This window comes from Hyalella azteca, unplaced genomic scaffold, assembly GCF_000764305.2.
Source record: "Hyalella azteca isolate HAZT.00-mixed unplaced genomic scaffold, Hazt_2.0.2 contig13862, whole genome shotgun sequence".
Taxonomy (NCBI): domain Eukaryota; kingdom Metazoa; phylum Arthropoda; class Malacostraca; order Amphipoda; family Hyalellidae; genus Hyalella; species Hyalella azteca.
The window spans coordinates 36,360-58,617 of record NW_025943768.1 but is presented as its reverse complement, the minus strand read 5'-3'; the positions used below and the strand labels follow the sequence as shown (position 1 = coordinate 58,617).

The window sequence follows — 22,258 nt, the reverse complement described above, 5'->3', positions numbered from 1 at the left end:
GATTCGCTCATATGTAGCTGCAAAAAGTTGAAGACCAAGAACCGAATTCCGAACATATTTCGTTGTATTCAAAAGTGGCGTGGTCAGAAAACTAGGTGTTAGCTGCAAAAAGTTGAAGACTAAGAACTGAATTGCAAACGTGTGTCGCTGCATAAGAAAAGAAAGAGGTGCTAATATTGATCTTTGAGGAAGGCTGTGATGATGGCGATGGAGTTCTCATGGAAGCCACTCAGGCACAGCAGGCGAGGCTCGCTGAGCTCCTGCTGACTGGGCTCCCCCATCGGAGCGTCGATGCCCACCACCACAATCCTGGCACAGATATCAACATTGAACTCGTGTATAACAACTTTCTATTTCATACACACATTTTAAGAAAATTATTTCTTCGTGTCGAATTTGTGAATTGGAAATATAGGTAACAGTTCTGCAGACAATTTTTGTCCGCAGACAGACAAACAGTTAGTCAGTCTGCATTTGCAGACAGACAAGCTTTTTGTAGAAAAATTTTCTTTCATCTCCAGTACGTCAGTATTTTTTTTCAGTACACGGTATGAACTACTCTCAGTACACGGTATTTACTACTCTCACAAACGCTTACTTGCTGAGCCCTTCATTCTTGGGAGTATTCTGGAGATATTCATTAACCTGTTTCTTGTACCCTGCAACCAAGACGGGACAGAAGAAAATCAGCTGCTTCGCCTTCTTCGTCGTGCAGATGGCCATCACTTCAGTGAGCAAGGCACGATCTCTCGTGAGGGAAGTGTAGCACTGCGGAACAATAAAAACTCTCTTAACTGATGAGTACTCAACTCTTACTTGTGACAAGGAGGCTGTAGTTCAATAAGAATTCAGAGATAATTTTTTTGTCTGAGCATGGATTCGACTTTTGCAAGGCGTTCAACGATTGATAGTGAAAAATATAGCTTTTATTATAGCTAATTGCCAGATAAAGAAGCTTGACTCTAGTCATCTGTTTGATAAAGGAAAATCTGGTTTATTTTCTGTTTCTCAACTTAAAGAGAAAAAATTTTTTTTGAGTGAAAAATTATATCTCTATAAAAAAAAGTTAAATACCTGCAGGAATGTTGAAACAGGAGACCACGAAAACGTCAATTCAGAAGCATGATGAAAGATTGCTAACTACTCGAAGGATTTGAAGAATATATTTCATGTCCAGCAACGCAATAAAAACATAATTTTTTTAAAAACAAACAAGAGATGCAGTAAATAAGGAAAGAAAAATAAAAACTCACCAATTCTTTAAACATTGGCAGAATAAACATCACATCTAAATATTGAGATAGATGGCTTTAGTACATTAAAAATATTTTTTTAGTTCAAGTAAGTTTGAACACAGCAGGTCTAAATATGCTTCTCATAAAATAAAGACGAAATTTTAAGTCAAATTTGGGCGATTTCAAAGCTACGGTTTTTATCAGAACTTAAGACATCACAAGTCATACTTGCTTGTGGACGTTGAATCCGGGCATCGTGTCAATAAATTTCCTCAGCTGCATGTTGGGCTCGCACACAAAATACAAGTCCGGGAATAAGGAAGCCACAGAATGTTCCTGGTGAAGAAAAAATCCTGTTTAATGGCTGTTACATTAGAAATACGGGTATGACATTCATAACATACAAGGTACATGTTAGAGATAAATGAAAAAAGTACATGGAATTCAAATAATACTAATGGTGTCACAAGATTGTAATTAATTTCATGTTCTTTGTATATCAATAACTCGAGCATAAATTAACAAATCAACATTTATTCTCCGTCTTGCTGATATACATCAATAAATACATCAATGAAACATCAATAGTTCATTTTTAATTGCTGATACAATGTAACCTCCGGGTTGACTAGGAATAAAAATAATAAAAAAGGCCTAAATGTAGGTTTAAACGGCATTCTCGTTTCAGACTTCAAATAATGAGAGCTACAAGTTAATGCTTTTGAAAAAACTTGAAACAAGACAATTTAATCCTTAAATGCCACCCTATTCATTTACAAAGCGAATCAGATATTCTACCTAGAATATAAAGACTGTAGAATTACATTGATTTAGGCATCATATTACATTAATATACATATGGTGAAAAACGGAATCAATTAACACATCATGGCAACAAATAGTGAAGGGTGGTCATGATATTTTATGAGTGGTACACAAGATACAATTGGCATGTTTGAACATACAAGAGCAGCCTTGTGTACAAGGGAGCTGTAGAGGTTGAGAGGCTCCAGGAGATGAACCATGATAGTTAATGAGTGGAACACAAGATATAATTTGCAGGCATGAACATACAAGAGCAGCCTTGTGAACAAGGGAGCTGTAGAGGTTGAGAGGCTCCAGGAGGTGGGCCATGATGGGCGTCTTGTACAACTCTTGCTTCCTGAGCGGCGACACCAGCAGCGGCACACCGCCTCGCCACACTTGCTTGCCGCGAGGTGACAGCGAACTGAACAATCAAATACAACAACATGAATAAATCAAGAATTTAATGGCAAGAAAATATAGGTATGTTATTTGAGCATAATAAAATGGGTTTACACGATCTCAACAGCAGTCATAAACAACATGTCGTTGTGAGGGAATGGCGATCATTTTCTTGTATTGTTATTTGGAATCATTCATTTTTCCAACTCTTTCTTATTGTTATGATCAGGAATAATTTTTCTAACGGCGTGAATAACAAAGTTCTACAAATTGTAATAGCTGGAAACACCATAAGCAGGATTACAAAATTCTGATTAAAATAATTGGTTACCTGCAAGTTCTCTTTCGATATGAGACAGAAATGGAAGACTACTGTAATGCCAAGGATGATGTAACGTGTTGGGATTAGAGTGCACATGAATGTCATTCTCCTACTGGCTCAATTCCTAGTAATCTCAGTCCATATTAATTGAGAACAGATGATTTTACTAAGAGTACAGAGAGCCTGAAGGTTGCAATTGAGGAAAGAGTCAGCTTATATATAAGTCAGTTTTTATGAAATAAATTATATATTAAAAAACTTGAAAAATTATCTTAATACTGTAAAATAAAATGAGAAATTCAATGTACATCTTTAACATTGGAGGCACTGGATTCTTTAGAAGTGTTGTCTTTAGAAAGTAATTTTTAAATGTATATTATTCCTTTTCACCTTTTTGTTCATACAAGATTAAAAGTAAGCTAAATGAATTGATTCTGAGGATAGTAATACACTCACTTTTTTATTCTGCGCGTCATGTTGTTGGCAGAGATGATGAGGTTGACAGGAGGGACTTGCTTGGGCAGGTCTGAACGCTGCAGCTGCTCTACCAGCGCATGTGATGCTGACCATTGAATCTCGCCTGCAATATAATTTCGAATTAAAAGCTAAAAAAACGTTTAATTCATCACAGATTCCCTAATGCAGAAAACCTAAAAATTTAAGTAAAGAACCACACTGGTTAAACAATCTTCCACAACTGCCATTGTAATAAACAAACTACAATTACGATTAGAAAACCATCAGCCCAAAGCCTCTACAGACCCAGGAACAAATACTAGCATCTGATTTATAGGTTAATTGCTCAAACGCACCTCCAAATCGCCAACAGTATAAAATATTGAATAATATGAATGTCTTACTGGGCTCCGGGGGTGAGGTGTAGGCATCAGCATCGGCAGAGGACTCAGTCATGGTCATGATGAACGAGGGGTCGCTGCTCGCCATGATCACGCTGGGGGAGTCCAGCTTCTCCAGCAAATGCGGGTAACCCTGAGACGGAAATTCATTCAAATTCTCATGTGGAGATGTCTTGAATGCACCACAAGAAATTTAAACGATACTTGTAAAGACACTGCCAAGTTCGAATTTTTGCTCATGATATGGTGGATCATAATGGTGGCTCATCCACACGGCAGAATAAATCTGAAAAAATTTTTATATAGAAATGTCTGAAGTAAAATTTGAACTCATGTTTAACACAAAATTTAATTCATCTTCAATAGATATTCCCGACGGCTTCTGGTACGCAATTGCAATAATGAACCTTGGGACGTTGTCAATATTGGTCTTCTTCTCATATTTTAGATGATTAAGTAACTAATGGCAGCTCGCATTCAATATCTTGGATGACATTATTGCACAGACCTAATCTGATGGGATATTTGTGTTCAACAAGAGACACACACAAAGTGATAACAAATAAGGCACATTCTCAGGTCACCTTGGAGTCTCTGAGCAGCTTGTCCTGCGTGCGAACCAGACGACACTGGCTGGTTGGTTCCAGCTTCTGCAGCATCTCAACGCGCAGGAACTGCAGCGAGCCTTCATGCTGCATGGTAAACAAGTAAACTTATATTAAAATGGAATAACAGACAATATGCTGTTATTGAGAATTTCCACAAAAGCAAAAAAGAATAGATATCGGTACTGTTTATGCTGCTCTTAGAGCCATAACTCTCACTTAGGAAACATGGATTAAATTAATTCTAGATATGAAGGACGGAAAGCAAAATGTTCAAGTATAAGTAGTGAGCATCCATCAAAAATTGTCAACTGTTGAAAGGCATAAGATAGTAACCGAGTGACTTGAAAACCCACACAATTCAGCAGAGATTTCCAACTCAGAGTTTGATTAGGAAGAATCATCTATACTGACTTCCTTATTGACGAGGTTATCAATGTAGTTTACGTAGACTGCAGCATCTTGCACAGGTGCGTACTTGGACTTGGTTTTGGCCAAGTCATTGAAGAACCAAAATACGATCACCTGCAATCCTGGGAAGCATGCCAGACATAAGCAACAAGAAATTTGTTGTAATCATAGCCATTACTAAAAAAGTATTCAACAATTGCAATGAAATACAAAATTAAATATATATCTGTGTTTTAGGTACCGTCCAACAGAATTTCAGTGTTCAGATACTCTGTTCAGAAGCTTGTGCATTTTCAAGATAATTTAATGAAACGAAGCAAGACGCTCTAGATATTTCATTTAATGCCAGTATTAAGGAGAGTAGTCCTTTCAATAATTAGTGCATGTGCAGCAAATGATGCTCAAATGCTCTTATTTAGGTAAGGTTTTATGCTCAAGATTCATCAAGTTTCGTACATTAATTGCATGAAAATTAAAAATTCAAAAGAATAGCTGCTCACCTATAGGAAGAGCTTCCGGTTGTATATGTACGAGTTTCATGACGTCTTTATGAGACCAGTTGTAAGCGTGCGGACGGTGCCACAGCTCTAGTAGCAGCTGTTCAGGCGTCAGTTGGTAATACCAGCGACGTATTGCCGTCTTCAGACCACGACCAAAACCTGCATTAAATATACACAGAAATAACATTTCATAAAGATATTGCTATCAATTCTACATAAAATTTTAACAAATTCAAGGTATTATTTTTCATTATGGATTATCTGATCTAAATCGTCATATCTTCAATAGGGCCATGAAATGGATCAAAATTTAAGATATTGTAATAGTCAATGACTTGTGTAGGGTAACTTATGAGCCTTATTTCTTTTCAAGTTAGCTTTCAACTATGTTTTTCACTCCAACACCCACATGGCACAACCAAAGTTTCATAACAATCATTCCTTGACATACATTCCTCAGATCATTTTCGAAATCACATGCTCCAAAATGCTCCTCCTATTACTGCATACAAGGCCGAAAATTGCTGAGAAATGCTTCAGCCAAAGACAATTTCAAACTGGATGAATTAATCTTGTCTCATGGTTGTAGCCGAGTGATCTCGTGCAGCAATGTAATATCAGTAAATAAACTAAAAATGTACCTGCTTTCTTAGGGTTGGGTTTTGCAAGCTTCAGGTTTTGCAAGAAGAAGAAAAGCATCGTTGAGTTCTTGAGAAGCTGTGGGAGAAGGAGGTAGCCGGCAGCAGCACTTGCAGGGGTTGATTGAGATCCTTTAACCACAGCTGATAGACACGTGAACTGCAAACAAAAATATAACTCAGTACTCACTGCAGTGAGTGACAGAGAGCGCATTTTCTCGTCGACGAAAACTTGAGGTCATGGACGGACAGACGGACGGACGGACGGACAGACAGACAGACAGACAGACAGACAGACAGACATGGCGAGCACAATAGTGCATTTTTCCATAAATGAGAAAATGCACTAACAAGCATGTTGATCCAAAAATTGAATTGATGTTTGTTCTGTATGCTGATTCATTAGGAGTATAATTATCTCAATAAATCTACAGAGAAGAAAGAGGATCACAAACAAAAATTTCTTTGCAATTCTTTGAGCAATCAAACTCTGCTAAAAGAAATCAAAATTAAATGTGTGTCGATTTTCAAACTCGATTAAAACTTTTTTTAGGTCTCTGCAGCATTATGTTTAACTTTACTGAGTAGTCTCAGCACATGAAATCCAACAAATGGATAAGCTAATCCATCAATGGAATGCAATTGAAAGAATGAGCATTATCCAAGGGCGAACGGATGCACAATATGAAGGTAATGAGGAAAATCATACCTATACAAAATAAACATAATATTCATTAACATACTCCGAATCCACATATTGAATTAAAAATAAAATAATTTCTTGAATAAATACAATAAAAACAAGGCTCAAAGGTCATCAAATGGTCTATTGGAGCAAAATGTGCACAACCATTTCATTAAGCATTATGCAATCTATTTTCTTAGCCTACCCACCACCATTTGCCAAGAAGGCCTGGCATTATCCATGGTGTCCTTGAGGCACTGCAACACCTCTTCATGGCGACTATCTTGCACCAAATTACCAACAGTTTCTGTAAGCCTAATGAAGTCTTTATGAAGATTATTAATTTCCTGAACCACTTTGTTGCGGTCAACTTGAGGTTTTGAGTTTAAAAGCTTTTTTTCCTTCATGGTCAGAATGTCCACCAGGCGCACACATGGTATTCCTGGCATAGAGAAAAAATTTAATAATATTGTTAACTTGGAAATCAATATTTAATAAATAAAGCAATAAACTTTATTTAAATAGAAACAAATAGAATAGGAGAATAAATGAGCCAATAATCTAGTAATGAAAGTTACTGTTGCACAAAAAAAAAAACTTGGCATGCTTAGTGCTTACCAAAAGGATAGTGATCAGCAGCATGGCCAGTGAGCAGAGATTTTTTCAGGATGGCAATATAGTCCAGAGGCTCCTGAGGAACCTCAACTGGATCTTCATCAGCCATGGTAGCTCTGAGAAAATCAAATAATTTGTATAATAAATCCCAAGTTCAAATTCATACAAATAATTGGTCACCTTAGTATACAGAAATAGAGCGTCAATCATTGGAAAAAAATCAATAAATACTATTATTACTATAATAATATTAAGCTCCACAGATTCAACCACAATAAGCATAAGTTCCACCAACAACAATTTGAAGACTTTTTCAGACTAGAAGTTTTTTGAAGACTTGAAAGTTTTAGAAAAAATAACTAGGTAAGTTACTTGGAAAGATTTTATTTGCAGGATAGTTTTGATTTGTAGAATGACCCACAAAACCATTTTACTTAAAGGCAAGAAATATAAAGAATCCAGCTCATATTCACTATCAGTGAAACAAATTTATTATGAAATAGTTTCCTAAGGGCTCAAGGCTATAGCCTATAAAGTACCTATAAGTTTTTAACTATAGTTTTTACAATTTTGGTATATATTCATTTAAATTATGAGTAGGTATGATTCCAGTAGTTTTATTTATTAATTTAATCTGGAATTGCTTATAATTTTACTGTTATTTTTTTACAATTTACAATACTTAAATCAAGTTAAATGATTTTACATAACTGTCTAATATAGTAATATTCTATATTATAATATTGGCCTTTAACCTAAATGTTGATGCAACTTGCAAGTTTATGATCATTGATCAGGCCATAAAATTCTAAATATATTGAAAACATTTTACTTAAGAGCTGCATGATTTTTGTACTGAGCAGTGAGCAGGAAAATTCTAATCCTGACTCCTGAGCACAGAGCACTCTCAATAAATCTACAGAGAAGAAAGAGGATCACAAACAAAAATTTCTTTGCAATTCTTTGAGCAATCAAACTCTGCTAAAAGAAATCAAAATTAAATGTGTGTTGATTTTCAAACTCAATTATGAATTTTTATAAGTCTCTGCAGCATTATGAGTAACTTTACTGAGTAGTCTCAGCACATGAAATCCAACAAATGGATAAGCTAATCCCTTCACTGGAATACAATTGAAAGAAGAGCATTATCCAAGGGCGAACGGATGCACAATATGAAGGTAATGAGGAAAATCATACCTATACAAAATAAACATAATATTCATTAACATACTCCGAATCCACATATTGAATTAAAAATAAAATAATTTCTTGAATAAATACAATAAAAACAAGGCTCAAAGGTCATCAAATGGTCTATTGGAGCAAAATGTGCACAACCATTTCATTAAGCATTATGCAATCTATTTTCTTTGCCTACCCACCACCATTTGCCAAGAAGGCCTGGCATTATCCATGGTGTCCTTGAGGCACTGCAACACCTCTTCATGGCGACTATCTTGCACCAAATTACCAACAGTTTCTGTAAGCCTAATGAAGTCTTTATGAAGATTATTAATTTCCTGAACCACTTTGTTGCGGTCAACTTGAGGTTTTGAGTTTAAAAGCTTTTTTTCCTTCATGGTCAGAATGTCCACCAGGCGCACACATGGTATTCCTGGCATAGAGAAAAAATTTAATAATATTGTTAACTTGGAAATCAATATTTAATAAATAAAGCAATAAACTTTATTTAAATAGAAACAAATAGAATAGGAGAATAAATGAGCCAATAATCTAGTAATGAAAGTTACTGTTGCACAAAAAAAAAAACTTGGCATGCTTAGTGCTTACCAAAAGGATAGTGATCAGCAGCATGGCCGGTGAGCAGAGATTTCTTCAGGATGGCAATATAGTCCAGAGGCTCCTGAGGAACCTCAACTGGATCTTCATCAGCCATGGTAGCTCTGAGAAAATCAAATAATTTGTATAATAAATCCCAAGTTCAAATACAAATAATTGGTCACCTTAGTATACAGAAATAGAGCGTCAATCATTGGAAAAAAATCAATAAATACTATTATTACTATAATAATATTAAGCTCCACAGATTCAACCACAATAAGCATAAGTTCCACCAACAACAATTTGAAGACTTTTTCAGACTAGAAGTTTTTTGAAGACTTGAAAGTTTTAGAAAAAATAACTAGGTAAGTTACTTGGAAAGATTTTATTTGCAGGATAGTTTTGATTTGTAGAATGACCCACAAAACCATTTTACTTAAAGGCAAGAAATATAAAGAATCCAGCTCATATTCACTATCAGTGAAACAAATTTATTATGAAATAGTTTCCTAAGGGCTCAAGGCTATAGCCTATAAAGTACCTATAAGTTTTTAATTATAGTTTTTACAATTTTGGTATATATTCATTTAAATTATGAGTAGGTATGATTCCAGTAGTTTTATTTATTAATTTAATCTGGAATTGCTTATAATTTTACTGTTATTTTTTTACAATTTACAATACTTAAATCAAGTTAAATGATTTTACATAACTGTCTAATATAGTAATATTCTATATTATAATATTGGCCTTTAACCTAAATGTTGATGCAACTTGCAAGTTTATGATCATTGATCAGGCCATAAAATTCCAAATATATTGAAAACATTTTACTTAAGAGCTGCATGATTTTTGTACTGAGCAGTGAGCAGGAAAATTCTAATCCTGACTCCTGAGCACAGAGCACTCGCCACTCAAGTCAGTCACTTGCAATTTGCAAATGCAATGAACAACAAAGGCTGTGGCTGACACTGAAAAACTTGCTGAATAAGTTTCCTCAAATCCTAATAATATAGCTACCTGTAAATTACTGTCAGTACAGTGGCAATGGTTTGCTTATAAAAATTCTTTGTCAAAGGTCAAAGCGATATTGGTAATTCCTTTGGACTTTGGAGTATGGAAAAATGGGAGTAACTTAGAAGTTACTCACTCAAGTTAGTAAGGGTCTGCTATTTTCAGGGTAAATGATAAATGTGGCTGTGGCCTGTGGGTGTATAGTGTAAACCATTTAGTACTTTGTTTTGTACTAATAGGCATTAATAGTTAGGTATATTATTCTGTGAAATAGGGATAGGCGTTAATAGTTAGGTATATTATTCTGTGAAATAGGGATCAAGTCATTTTGTCTGTTCCTCAAAAAATACAAAAAGTAATCCTATTCAGTGAAAGAATTTATTACGAAATACACAATGATTATGTAGACGTAGTCAGGAAAGCTGGATTGCTAATCGAACCTTTACTTGTCGCAAGTTGTCGGCAACTCACAGGCACAGCGTCTCAACTCAGCAGGATCCTCACCCACAGTGCAGTGACCCAGACAGTCCCACTAATGACTAATGGCTGGAATATGGATGACAAAGAAGTGCAGTCACAAATACTTCTTCCGCGACAAATATTCAAAGATTACTGCAGGTTTATTTTCGAAAAAGTTGCAATCTGTATAAAAAAGTTAAAATTGTGTCCATCATATTGTGTCTGGAATTCGGCTCAAGTACTAGCGCAGGATGCAGTTTTATTTACCTCTAGACAACTATTTAACTATGTCATTGTTAACAGATATTCAGTACATCTCTGATTGCTTCATTCAATAGGTAATCACTAATCAGACTTGGTAAATAAAAGAATTTCCAAAATCGGTTGTTAAACATTCAACTCCGGAAGTGAACTGCCCAGTAAAAAAAAAAACAAAAAAGGTAAGAAACGTTTCGTTCCTTGAACTTCAAGCACTTGTAATGCCTGGCGAATCAATAAAAAACACAATGAACACTTGAACAGAGATATATTGAATAAATATTCTTATCTTCCTTCAAAAACTATTTTTAAGTCGGTAATGAACAAAATGTCGAACTCATCCACAGTTTTCCGAACTTACCCGAGAATTCGCCATCTCGTCGCTCTTTTTCGAGCTCACTTTGGCAATCTTCACAGCAGATACAGAACGAAATGATAATAAAGTCAATGAAAGTCAATGAAGAGTTTTTCAATGTGAGTGCTAACTCAACATGGGCAATTGGTCATTGAGGTTTTGACAAGCTCTGATACATGTTAATGGTGGTTAGCGACCAAAATATTTGAGCCACAGAGCTTCAAAGATGTTTTGTACGTTACTTTTCCTAACACCGACGCCTTTTTATATATATTATATACATGGAGCTCGTATTGGATCCCAAAATTTTTTTTCGATCACTTTGACCTCTCTAATCTTGATATAGAAAATTTCAATCAGAAATTAACTTTTGCAAGTTTAGATACGAATGTGATCTAGTGGGAAACTTAAAAAATAGCTTTAAATGTAACTATTGTGAAAACATTGCTTACAAAAATTTCTATTCAAATTCATAAGCTCGTAACAAAAAGCTTTAACAGATATCAAAACATGTCATGTTCTACAATAACAAATTATCCTGGCATTGCCCGGGTCCGATAAACATAACAATTTAGAATCCCGTTATCCCGAAACCGTCATTCGCTTTTCTCTCTAATCCCGTTAATACTAATAAAGCTTCTGTACGTTACTTTAAGAAGGCACAGCAAACCAACTTCTTGCATGGAATATAGCACTATCACTTGATTATCGTTTTACAATAAAATATATACCAATTTAGGAATCAATTTACAATCTTTCATCCGATCCTCTTTCCTTCCAGTTTTGCAGTGCTTGCCTTTGCTCCCACTAAGAATAAATTAACGGGTCAAATAATGTCCCGACGCGATTAATATCCTAAACACGCGCACGAGCGGCTCCTGTGCGTTACTGGCACCATAGTTCAAACATACAGAATCACACAAACAAACTTGATAAATATTTGTATGGTAAGTTACTTGAAAAAATATGAATCCTAAAACCTGATCACGCTCACTAGGATGACATTTTTTGTGAATAAAACTCAAACGCACATCACTCTTTAATATTCATTGTAAATTAACGACCCAAGTCCAATATATGCATTAACTATAAGTCACAATTCCAGTCCATTGAAAGTCATATTTTAATGAAGGAGCGTCAATAATGAAGTGAAGTCGAAGAAGCTACGACAATCATTAATTACTGTTCACATACAAGACAGCTACGTTGTTTAGACTTTTAGAGCAAGTAACGGTGCTTCTGAATCAGGTCAAATGAAGGACTTGGACATACCAACCAGGGGCATCACCGTTGCCAGTACCGTCAGTGACGTGGTGTAGGTGGTGGTGTCATCAGCCCCGGGGCAGTGCTCGCTCCTGAGTGGAAAGAAATAAATAGTATTAATAAAAATATAATGTTATTAAATATGAGGGGAGATAAATAAATGATAATAAATATGCCAGTACCGTCAGTGACGTGGTGTAGGTGGTGGTGTCATCAGCCCCGCGGCAGTGCTCGCTCCTGAGTGGAAAGAAATAAATAGTATTAATAAAAATATAATGTTATTAAATATGAGGGGAGATAAATAAATGATAATAAATACATAAATTCTAAATATTATTAAATTATCGGGGAACTAAATAAATATTACTTACTCCTAATTGTCTGTGTGAATAATTACTTTGTGAGTATTTATGTAGTGTTCACTGTTACGTTTTAGAGACATGCACTCAACTCGAAAATGCTTTGGCAACATTCGAGTTGATATACAAGATGTACATCCTGCGCGTTATCATATTGATGAAAAGCATGGAATCAATCGCATTAAATATTTTTATAAATAAATTTCTCATTATTATTGATGATTTGAAAAGTCAGAACAGCAGATTACTATCTGAATAATAACTTATTCGTGTCGTTCACCCGAACATCGGCCACACATCAGACAAAGCTCGTGTATCTCTCGCTCTCCCCCGGTACCGTTAGAGGTCGCGGACGCGAGATCATATGCACTAGCGACAGGCCAAGCAAAAATTCTGCATCGGCGGCGGGGAAATAGTGATTTCTGTGATTGGTTTTAATTTAATCTAATCAAAGTAATACTATTGCAATAAGTATTAAGTTATGTTTTGTGTTCTTTTTAATTAATATGATGGAAGTTGACCGCAATGGACAAGTAAAAAACTGAGTGCAAATAAAGAATAGATCGCCGTTTAATTATAATTGGGCGACGGTGAAGTAAAAAACATTACGCAGTAATGTCAATCTCGTTCAAATTATAGTATAATGTCTAGTCGAATCATTATGAATTAGTTCAAAACAAACTTTGCATGTATAACTGCTAAACAAACTTTGCATGTAAACGGTACAGCGTGTGTTAACGAAGTAAGTTAGTACTTCTGTGCGATGTTCTATTAAAATCGTTGTTCTTTTCAGACAAGCAGTTTAGATTTATGAAAGTATTTTCTCGAAAATAATCAACACTCTCTTGGTCCGTGCGTATTATAAGTAACTAAATAAAGCAAGTGGCAATGGCAGGAATAACAGGAAAAATAGTCGTGATTGCTCTGCTTGGGACGACGGCGCTAGTAATCTTAACTTCGAGTCCGATGAGCCATCCGGCCAATGAGTTCCAGCTTAACGTCGGCAATATAGAGGAGCTTATTAAAGTCTTGGAGGTAGCAGGAGCTGAGTCTGTGCAAACCTCGACCAACCCTGCAATTATCAATGAAAATCAGAAAGAATATACAAGGAGTAAAAATAAGAAAAATAAGGTGGCGAAAAGGGGTAAGAAACCGAAAGATAATCACGTCATCGGCTCTGATGATGACATAAGTTTAATAAAGAAACTACAGAGAGATTCTAACAGAGCTAAACGAAAAAAAGGAAGAAAGGGTAAAAAAATTGTCGACAAAAGATATAAAACCAATGCCGGATCTGACATAGATTTTGACAATCTTATGGATGCAAAAAGCATTCTGGATTTAAATGACCCGGAACGACTGCGACGTCATAAAGTGACGCCGCTGAAAGATCTTCCGAGAGACCAGTGGTGGCCGGTGATACTGAAGCCTTCTTATGGCAAGGTCTTCGCAACTCTCAATCTGAGCAACTACAGCGAAACGGTAAAAAAACTGCATGAAAACTTATTAGAATAGAATAGAAGTGTCGGCACTGAAGAGATAGGCCCATGGCCTGTTGCCGATTCTTGAACTTTTCGTGACTTGATTCACAAGGGATCCGGCCTTTGGAACCCGATCTTTCTATAGCTGACGATTGATTGAGATAGCTGCTGGACTTATTGCCTGATCCTTACGGTGCAAGGCATTTTAAGACTGTACATATGCATCTGCATAGCTTCGTCTAGTCTTTTCTTGATTGAAGTAGTTGAGTGATTTGAAATCCGTTTTAAAGGAAAAGGTAATTGAACTCTTGGTTATTTCGATGCTTATGCACTACTATCATATCAAAAATCAGTCGGAAAAACCGTTCAACATGAATTGATTTTATGATCTTATTTAGACTTTAGATGCAAAAGTTTTCTAACTAAACAAAACAGGCATCTAGCGTAAAATTTAAAACTTTTAGATGAACTGACATTTATACTTCTAATTCCCGTAGAGAAATGCTTATATTTGTTTAAAAATGCAGAGCTTCATCTAATTTTTTTCTAGGAGATACATAACAAAATAACACATATACACATATTACAGGACTCAACCTACCTGAAACGTCGGCTACCAGAATATGCAGCCCGAGCGTGGCGGGTGAGTGAAGTCTGCTCGCGACATCCTGAGCTCATGGAGAAAAAAGTCAATATTAAAACGATGGTGTGGGACGTTCACCACACACCCAACCTCGTCTGGTGCCAGATACCGAAGGTGTGTTTATGTGTGCCCAAGCAATCTAAAGGCATATTAAACCGTAAATGTAGTTTACGGTTTAATAAGTAATTAAGTTTAATAAGTGTTAATTTAATAAGTTTAAAGTGTAGTCAATGTATTCATTCTAGTTGCTCATTTCTGTTTTTGTCATCCAATGACGCATGGATAATTTGTTCTAATTATCGGTGGTCACGTTCGAACATTATTTTAACTTAATACTTTGTATTAATATCTTAGAAAAATCGCAAATTGTTGATACCAAGATGAATTTTGAAACAAATGTGGAATAAATAATAACAAATGTTCATTTTTAGAGCGGAAATATGTTATCAGCATTAAATATAGATACCCACTCTAGGTAATTACTTCTTTTTAGCGCATTTTCTCATTTATGGAAAAAATACACTATTGTGCTCGCCATGTCCGTCTGTCTGTCTGTCTGTCTGTCCGTCTGTCCATGACCTCACGTTTTCGTCGACGAGAAAATGCGCTCTCTGTCACTCACTGCAGTGAGTACTGAGTTATATTTTTTAAAAGATCGCTTCGTCGAGTTGGAACGCAGATTTTTTTAAACTTGGACATCCAGACGAGAAAGACGCGCTTCTGCCTTCAGAAGAACATCAGGACGAGGTGAGAATACAAATGATATGGCGTATCGTGCAAAAAAAAACTATTTTCAATTACACTTACTTCGCCACAGCACTTGAGTCGCTGGCATTCAATGGAAAAGATGTACTTATAAATATATTTTTTAGCGCGATCAAAACAGCTTAGTAGCCTTTATCGCGCTAGAAAAATGTGAACATGTGGTTAGCGAACCTTAATTACAAATCTTGATTCTGACCCAGTATGAAATCGAATATTAATTACTTTAATTAGAGGTGAACTATGTATCATTGACGGTAATCGATTGAACACTGCATGGGATTAGACCAAAGAATGTAAGTTTGTCATAATAATAGAGTTTGTATGAACAGCTTCCAGAATTTAATCTACACCATGAAGTCTTCCGCCTTTTTCCCGCACCCAACACAACGAAAGAACGCAACGAAGTTTTCAAGAACGCCATCAGATTCATGATTGTTCGTCACCCGTTCGTAAGGTCAGTGATCTATTCTATTTACCTGTTTAAGTTTCAATAATTTATTTTTCCTTTGAAAGAGAAACCGTGAGTATTGTGATAACAATTTCAATCAAGGAAAGAATCAAATTAATCCAAATTTTTAGGTTTTAGCATTTTTTCAAGCCATATATCGTAATTGCATGCCTTTATCACTCATGTTTTTGTTCCTCATCCATAGTGAAACGTGAAGTGTTTTATTCAAAATAAAATACAGTTGGGTTGTTGGGCAGGCTGGTGTCCGCCTTTCGCGACAAGATGGAGCAGCCAAAACCGAAGCCCGTGTGGTTCCATTACGAAAAAATGCAGAAACTAATCATTAAACGGTGAGCATTCTGCGTGCAAATAACCGTATAGTCTCAGCCTAAAACACTAAATTAATTTTAAATTAGACACATAAATGTACCTACGAGAGTTTTGAGAGATAAAATATACTCCTATTAGATATACAATGCATTTCTTTAACAAATTCAATGAATTAATTTAAACTCAAAACTTATGGATTTTTACTAGGTACTTCAAATAATATTATTGTGGAAGGAAAATAAATTTCTCTTTGCTAAAGATTCTATCGTGGTATCAGGTTTTAGCGATGACGATCGATGAACATGGTCGCTTGATTTGTTCCAAGCAGTCACAATAGTGAATTAGGGCCTGCCTGCGGAATTCATCCTGCCTCCTATCAATGATACGGATGGCTCGAGGTTTAGCCTATATGCTTCAGGGCCGTACTATCAAAATTCGCTCAAGTTCACGCAGGGTCCGATTTCTCGTTTGTGGTTGGTGGGTTTAGCTTAAAACTCCGTCAGTGATTGGCTGATGGAGTTACGAACTCGTAACTATTTTTGTTAGTATCGTCCCATGTTTTATACCGAATACCTCCAAACAGTTACCGGCCCGTTGACAGTCCTGAAAATTCGGAATACCCAACGTTTCGAGAATTCGTCCAGTTTGTGTTGGACCAAACTGCGGAGTTCAAAACGCCTGAGGACTGGACACGGAAGGTTGTTGGCGTATGCCTAAAAGTCCCGAAAAACCCTTATTCTATGGTTTTCAAACCATGGGTTTGGCTTTTAAGCCCACCATGATTAAGCCTTGTGCCACAATGATGACATTCCTACATTAATTGCAAATTTAATGTTTAGTGGCAGTCATGAAACGTAACAACCATGATTTTATTGGGATAACGAAGCCCAAAAAATACCTTAGTGCATTTGCCACGAGATTTCCATCCGATAATAATGCGACTTTCGAACCATGCTTGATGCGAAGCACCGTAAGTGTTTTATTAACTTCACCGTAGCGCTCTTGTCACCGGCCTTCAAAAGGAACGATCTATTTTGTTAACCAAAACAGAGCCACAAATTTCTAGCGCGATCGAAAAAGCTTCTTGTATAGTTACTATGTGGTAACTGAACCCTACAAATCATAAGTGTGACCATTAATGTACGGCATTCAGTGACGAGCGGCATGGTAAGAGCATTATCTGCTGAGTGGCATACTCTGTGTCATTGACGGTAGTTCACCAGGGCGTCGCAAATTGCTCTAAAAACAACATCGCATTTCAGATCCTAGATGTAGTCGAGCTTGATTGTGTCTACAAACGCACACTACGAACAGATTGATGTGATGATGGATATAACGTTCACTTAATTGCTTTTTTAAATATTCCCAAGAAGCACATGTACCAAATAAAAGGTAAATAACAATTAAAAACAGATGTCTATCTACGCAGGGCAAAGAATGGCGTCACCACATCAACGGAACCTCATCCAACGAAGTGGCAGACGACTTCTTCAGGCAGCTCACCAAGAAGCTCGTGGAGGAACTCTACCAGCGCTACAGGATTGACTTTGATCTCTTCGGATACTCTCCGGAGCATTACATCAACTTGGTCAGCGATGAATGAGTGATGAATGAGAATGATGAATGGGAATGTTGATTGAGAATGATGAATGAGAATCATCAACCCTACCAACGGTACCGAATTGACTTCGATCTCTCCCGAGCATTAGCTACATCAACTTGGTCAGTGTTGAATGAGTGAAAAAATGAGGATACTGAATGAAAATGAATAAAATATCCATGTCATCAAAAAAATTGTTTACGAGATTACGACTTAAGATTTAAGAAACTACTTAAACACTAAGGTTTCTTCGGTAATCCATGAACAAATTATTTTGTTATAAACATTTAGCATTACGTGAAAAAATAAGTTACTGTGCTAAGAATTGTTTTTACTGTTCGTGTTTGTTATTTTATCGTTAAAAAATTATCGAAAAAATATCGGCGTCATCCACTTTTACAATGGTTTCTACTTTTATGCTTGAAACCTTGAATCTTCAAAGCAGCTACTCATCTCACAAAATTTGTTTTTCAACTTGTTAGAAGTACAACAGATCGAATACGCAACGGAAACGATCGAATCTAGGATACTGATGAGCCAAAACAATTCTTGTTATGTTATATGAATTACAGTCAATTACTGCCATACTTTATACTAGGCACAAATTCATTCAAAATATCAATATTGCTAGGTTCAATCGCATTAAACTACTCACAGGAACAGTAAACGAGTGAAAATCTAACTCGCGTTCCTTTGAAGAAAACTGCAATCACGAAATATAAGCCACGCACTATTTGAAAAAAAATAATTGCCCGAGTTAGTATCGGTGATACCGTTCACCCAGTGATCAAGAGGGCAAAACGAAACCCGAATTTCAAAAGATCCAGCTACTCGAATCTTCAAAATCTTCTTGTGCTGTTGAATGAGGAAAACGAAAATGACGGAAGGCGCCGAAAGCAAAAGGCAATACGCCGACTGCGTAAAGGAGGCTTTCGCAATGGGTTACAACGAAAAATTATATTTGGCGGAGCAGTTCGAGGCAAATGAAGCTTTGATGAGAGATTAGAAGTTCAAAGGTATCGAAGAAATGGAACGCGTGCTGAAGGCGAAACTAAAAGACGTGTTGAAGCTGCAGATCGAAAAGCAGAAACTCAAGTAACTTCTTTCTGATTCGAAAGTGAAAATCATCGCTACACGGAACTCCACGTGTGCTCTCATTGAAGAAATAACAGCGACGGAGAATATGATTACCGAAGAATATTAACAAGAGAAGTGCCTGTAGAACTAAGTAAAGTCGCTGGTAGAAAGCAACGAGAAATCCCTCATGGGTTTAGAATGTAAAACTGAATCAGCACTGAACCAGAAGGAGATCTTAGAAACAGACTGTATCGCTCTGAGAGGTCAAATCACTGACACGGAGGAAAAAACATCCGAAGATACATCCTAACTGAAAGCTTTGAAGCTCGAGCACGCCAACGAGATGATTCGTCTAGAAAGCATTGAGAGAGAAGTGGCTACGGTAAAAAAGGAGCTCAAAGCAGCTATGAAGAAATGCGACGACTTACGTGAACAAAATTAATGCCTCAGCAGTCACAAGGAAGAAGTCGAAAAAGCGGTGACCGAAGCTTAAAATGATATTGAAGAAAGGAAAAAGACAATACAGGCCACCAATGACAAATTAGAACAACAAAGGAAGACTCTTCTTGAATAAGAGAGCTAACTCCAAGAAGCCTGTGCCAAATTAGAAACTGAAGTTTCAGAATCTTGCAGCCAAAAAGGAAAATTGAACGTCGCCAAAGATGAATATGACAAGCTCTATGAATAATACTGCAAGCTTGAATAGGAATGTGAACGCACTGTTTGCAAGATCAAGAAGGTGAAATCCATGGCAAAGTAAACTGGAAAGAAGCTGTTGACTGCCCAGGAGCAGACAGTGCGTTGTACGACGTGTGCGCGGTTCCTGGCAGATGATGGATGTGGTCGCACCGCATGATCGCTTGCTAGTGTTTCCCGCTACTGCTCGGAGGGGCGAGACACAAAATATCGGATTGTGAAGAAATAACTTTGATGCGGGGAATTATTATGTGATGGATTATTTTAATGTATTTACCAAAGACCTGTCGAGTTGCCCATAAATGTAATAAAAAATCACCGTTCAATCAAACTAACGTAGTGATCGTTTTGATGGGGTTTTGAAAATTGTCATAAGTTCTGAAATTTTGATTTAGCTTCAAGAAGGTGGTGTGTGAGTGATATTTTTAGTGCATAGAACAGGATTAAAAAGTTTTTTCTAATAATGTGTAAATTAAGCCGTTTCTTTTATTTATGTCCCTTTAAAGAATTCCGTCAGCCTAAAACTCTGCTCAATGAAAGACGACCTTGAACTAAAGTCTAATATTCGATTTCTTATAAATTAGTTTACCGATCTATTTTATATTACAATTAAGTTTCGATAACTTTATTATATTTCGCAACTGCAACGTTGTTTTCAGGATGATATTGAGAGTATTGCAGTGACAATAAATTGACATAAATAAATATATTCGATAATGTAGACTAGAGGAAGGAATGTATACTTAACCTAAAGTCTGTAGCGTCGTAGTGCCCCACTGAAGGTTGACAGAGTGATCGTTTGATCCTTCGCGGCTCAGATGCTTCTTCATAAAACAACTCTACAATGACATTAATATTTAATATGAATTTAGGGGAAGTTTCCTCACTTGGAACGCATCGAAAAAAGTTAAGACGGACGGATAATGCGGATAATGAAAATATATTTGATCAGATGTGTATTGTTACAAAGGAAATAAATTACCAAGCCACACATTTGCAAATTTCAAGGATACATTCAATTTGCTTTTGATATTATGTAATAAAAACGAAATGGCGAACCTGTAAAGATGTTAAAGTTTAGCTGTAGTGCGAGATAATCATATGAAGTACTGCAAACAAATATTATCAAAATCATTTCCATCTCATTGTGATGTACAATAAATCAATCGTATATTTAACACGAAAAAGCAAACGTAGATTTCCGACGACGAACCAATTGTAATTGTAAATTTTAACACAACGAAGCAATCTTGATGGCAACACGACGAAGTAATTAGTGGTGGGTAGATGACAAATTTTCCTGATCGTAAGTCGGTGCAGTAATCGTGATCAAGAGATGACGAATAAATCGTGATCGCAGGAAGACGAAGCATCGCTGGTCACTGGGCAATATGTCGAGGGTGGACCTGCACTTTAATGATCATTTGTACAAGACAATTTGTACTGATGAGGGTAGTAGAGGTAGTGCTCAAGAGTCCCGCTGCGATACCATACATTAATATAATTAGAAAATTGCATTAGCCAATTTTCTATGGAATGTATTGAAGACAATTATACACGATCCAAGCTGCAAGCCACCAAAGAAATATTATTGTGTCCAGGCAACGAAAGAAAAAGCGCACCTTGTGTCAGTGTCAAAGACCTTCGTGTAATTTAAGGATGGATTTGTCAGTCCTTAGGTATAATACACAACATATGTAAAATTTAATTTTCGCGTACAAAAGTAAAGCCGATATTAGAAACTCGATGTACGTGAATAAAAAATAATGCTTCAACGTCAGCAAGTTGCAGTGCAAATCCTCATAGCACCGTAAAAGCGAAGCATACAAAAGAATTGACCACTGAAAATTTATGCGTAAAATCGTGCAACAAAAATTATTTCATCTATACTCTACTTAACAGGCACTCTTGTTGCAGCTCGATAACCTAAGTCAGCAGGACTTTTTGGAAAACGTTATTGTATTATATTTTTTATTTTTTTTCATCATATCAATTATTTTTCTATAATTTTAATGATCGTAATTTTCGTGGGCTTCTCGTATTGCAATAAAAAATCTCTATGGAACCAACATGTTATTGGCTCAGATTTGGATGACAAGAATACTGTGGCGTGAAGTTGTATTTGTACTGGAGTATGAAGGAAGCAAATGCTTCAGCATTGAGTCTAATTGATGAATGGCGTACATTGTAGCTTCACTCTGAGCTCTGTCCCTTTTTAGCGCATTTTCTCATTTATGGAAAAAATGCACTACATATTGTGCTCGCCATGTCCGTCTGTCTGTCTGTCCGTCCGTCTGTGACCTCAAGTTTTCGTCGACGAGAAAATGCGCTCTCTGTCACTCACTGCAGTGAGTACTGAGTTATATTTTTTTAAAAAATGTCTGCGCTCAATAATTGCACTTGTTTACCTTATCTAGTTCACAACCCAATCTCATCGACATATGATCCGCTAAATTAAAAACAGTACAAATGAATTGAAGCATACAAAAGAATTGACCACTGAAAATTTATGCGTAAAATCGTGCAACAAAAATTATTTCATCTATACTCTACTTAACAGGCACTCTTGTTTTGCAGCTCGATAAAATAAGTCAATAAGACTTTTTTGGATAACGTTATTGTATTATCGTTTTTATTTTTCATCATTTTAATTA

General features: G+C 36.3%; 2 protein-coding genes across 2 annotated transcripts; one reads left to right on the top strand and one right to left on the bottom strand.

Moving 5' to 3' along the window:
- Positions 1-1,457: 1,457 nt before the first annotated feature.
- LOC108682897 (RNA-binding protein Ro60-like) lies at positions 1,458-10,394 on the bottom strand. The gene is made up of 11 exons (XM_047883854.1): positions 10,311-10,394; positions 8,866-8,978; positions 8,457-8,689; positions 5,778-5,934; positions 5,137-5,295; positions 4,640-4,758; positions 4,205-4,312; positions 3,624-3,753; positions 3,220-3,343; positions 2,310-2,463; positions 1,458-1,571 (listed from the first exon to the last, which is right to left on the bottom strand). The coding sequence occupies exons 2-11, from the start codon at positions 8,969-8,971 to the stop codon at positions 1,458-1,460; spliced, it is 1,404 nt and encodes a 467-aa protein (XP_047739810.1). The 5' UTR covers positions 8,972-8,978; positions 10,311-10,394.
- A 2,962-nt stretch (positions 10,395-13,356) lies between these two features.
- Positions 13,357-17,975, top strand: LOC108682896 (carbohydrate sulfotransferase 11-like). Its single transcript, XM_018172151.2, has 7 exons — positions 13,357-14,046; positions 14,635-14,802; positions 15,343-15,435; positions 15,783-15,907; positions 16,159-16,251; positions 16,815-16,938; positions 17,661-17,975. Exons 1-7 carry the CDS (start codon positions 13,453-13,455, stop codon positions 17,832-17,834), a joined length of 1,371 nt encoding a protein of 456 aa, XP_018027640.1. The 5' UTR covers positions 13,357-13,452; the 3' UTR covers positions 17,835-17,975.
- The last annotated feature ends 4,283 nt before the right edge of the window (positions 17,976-22,258 follow it).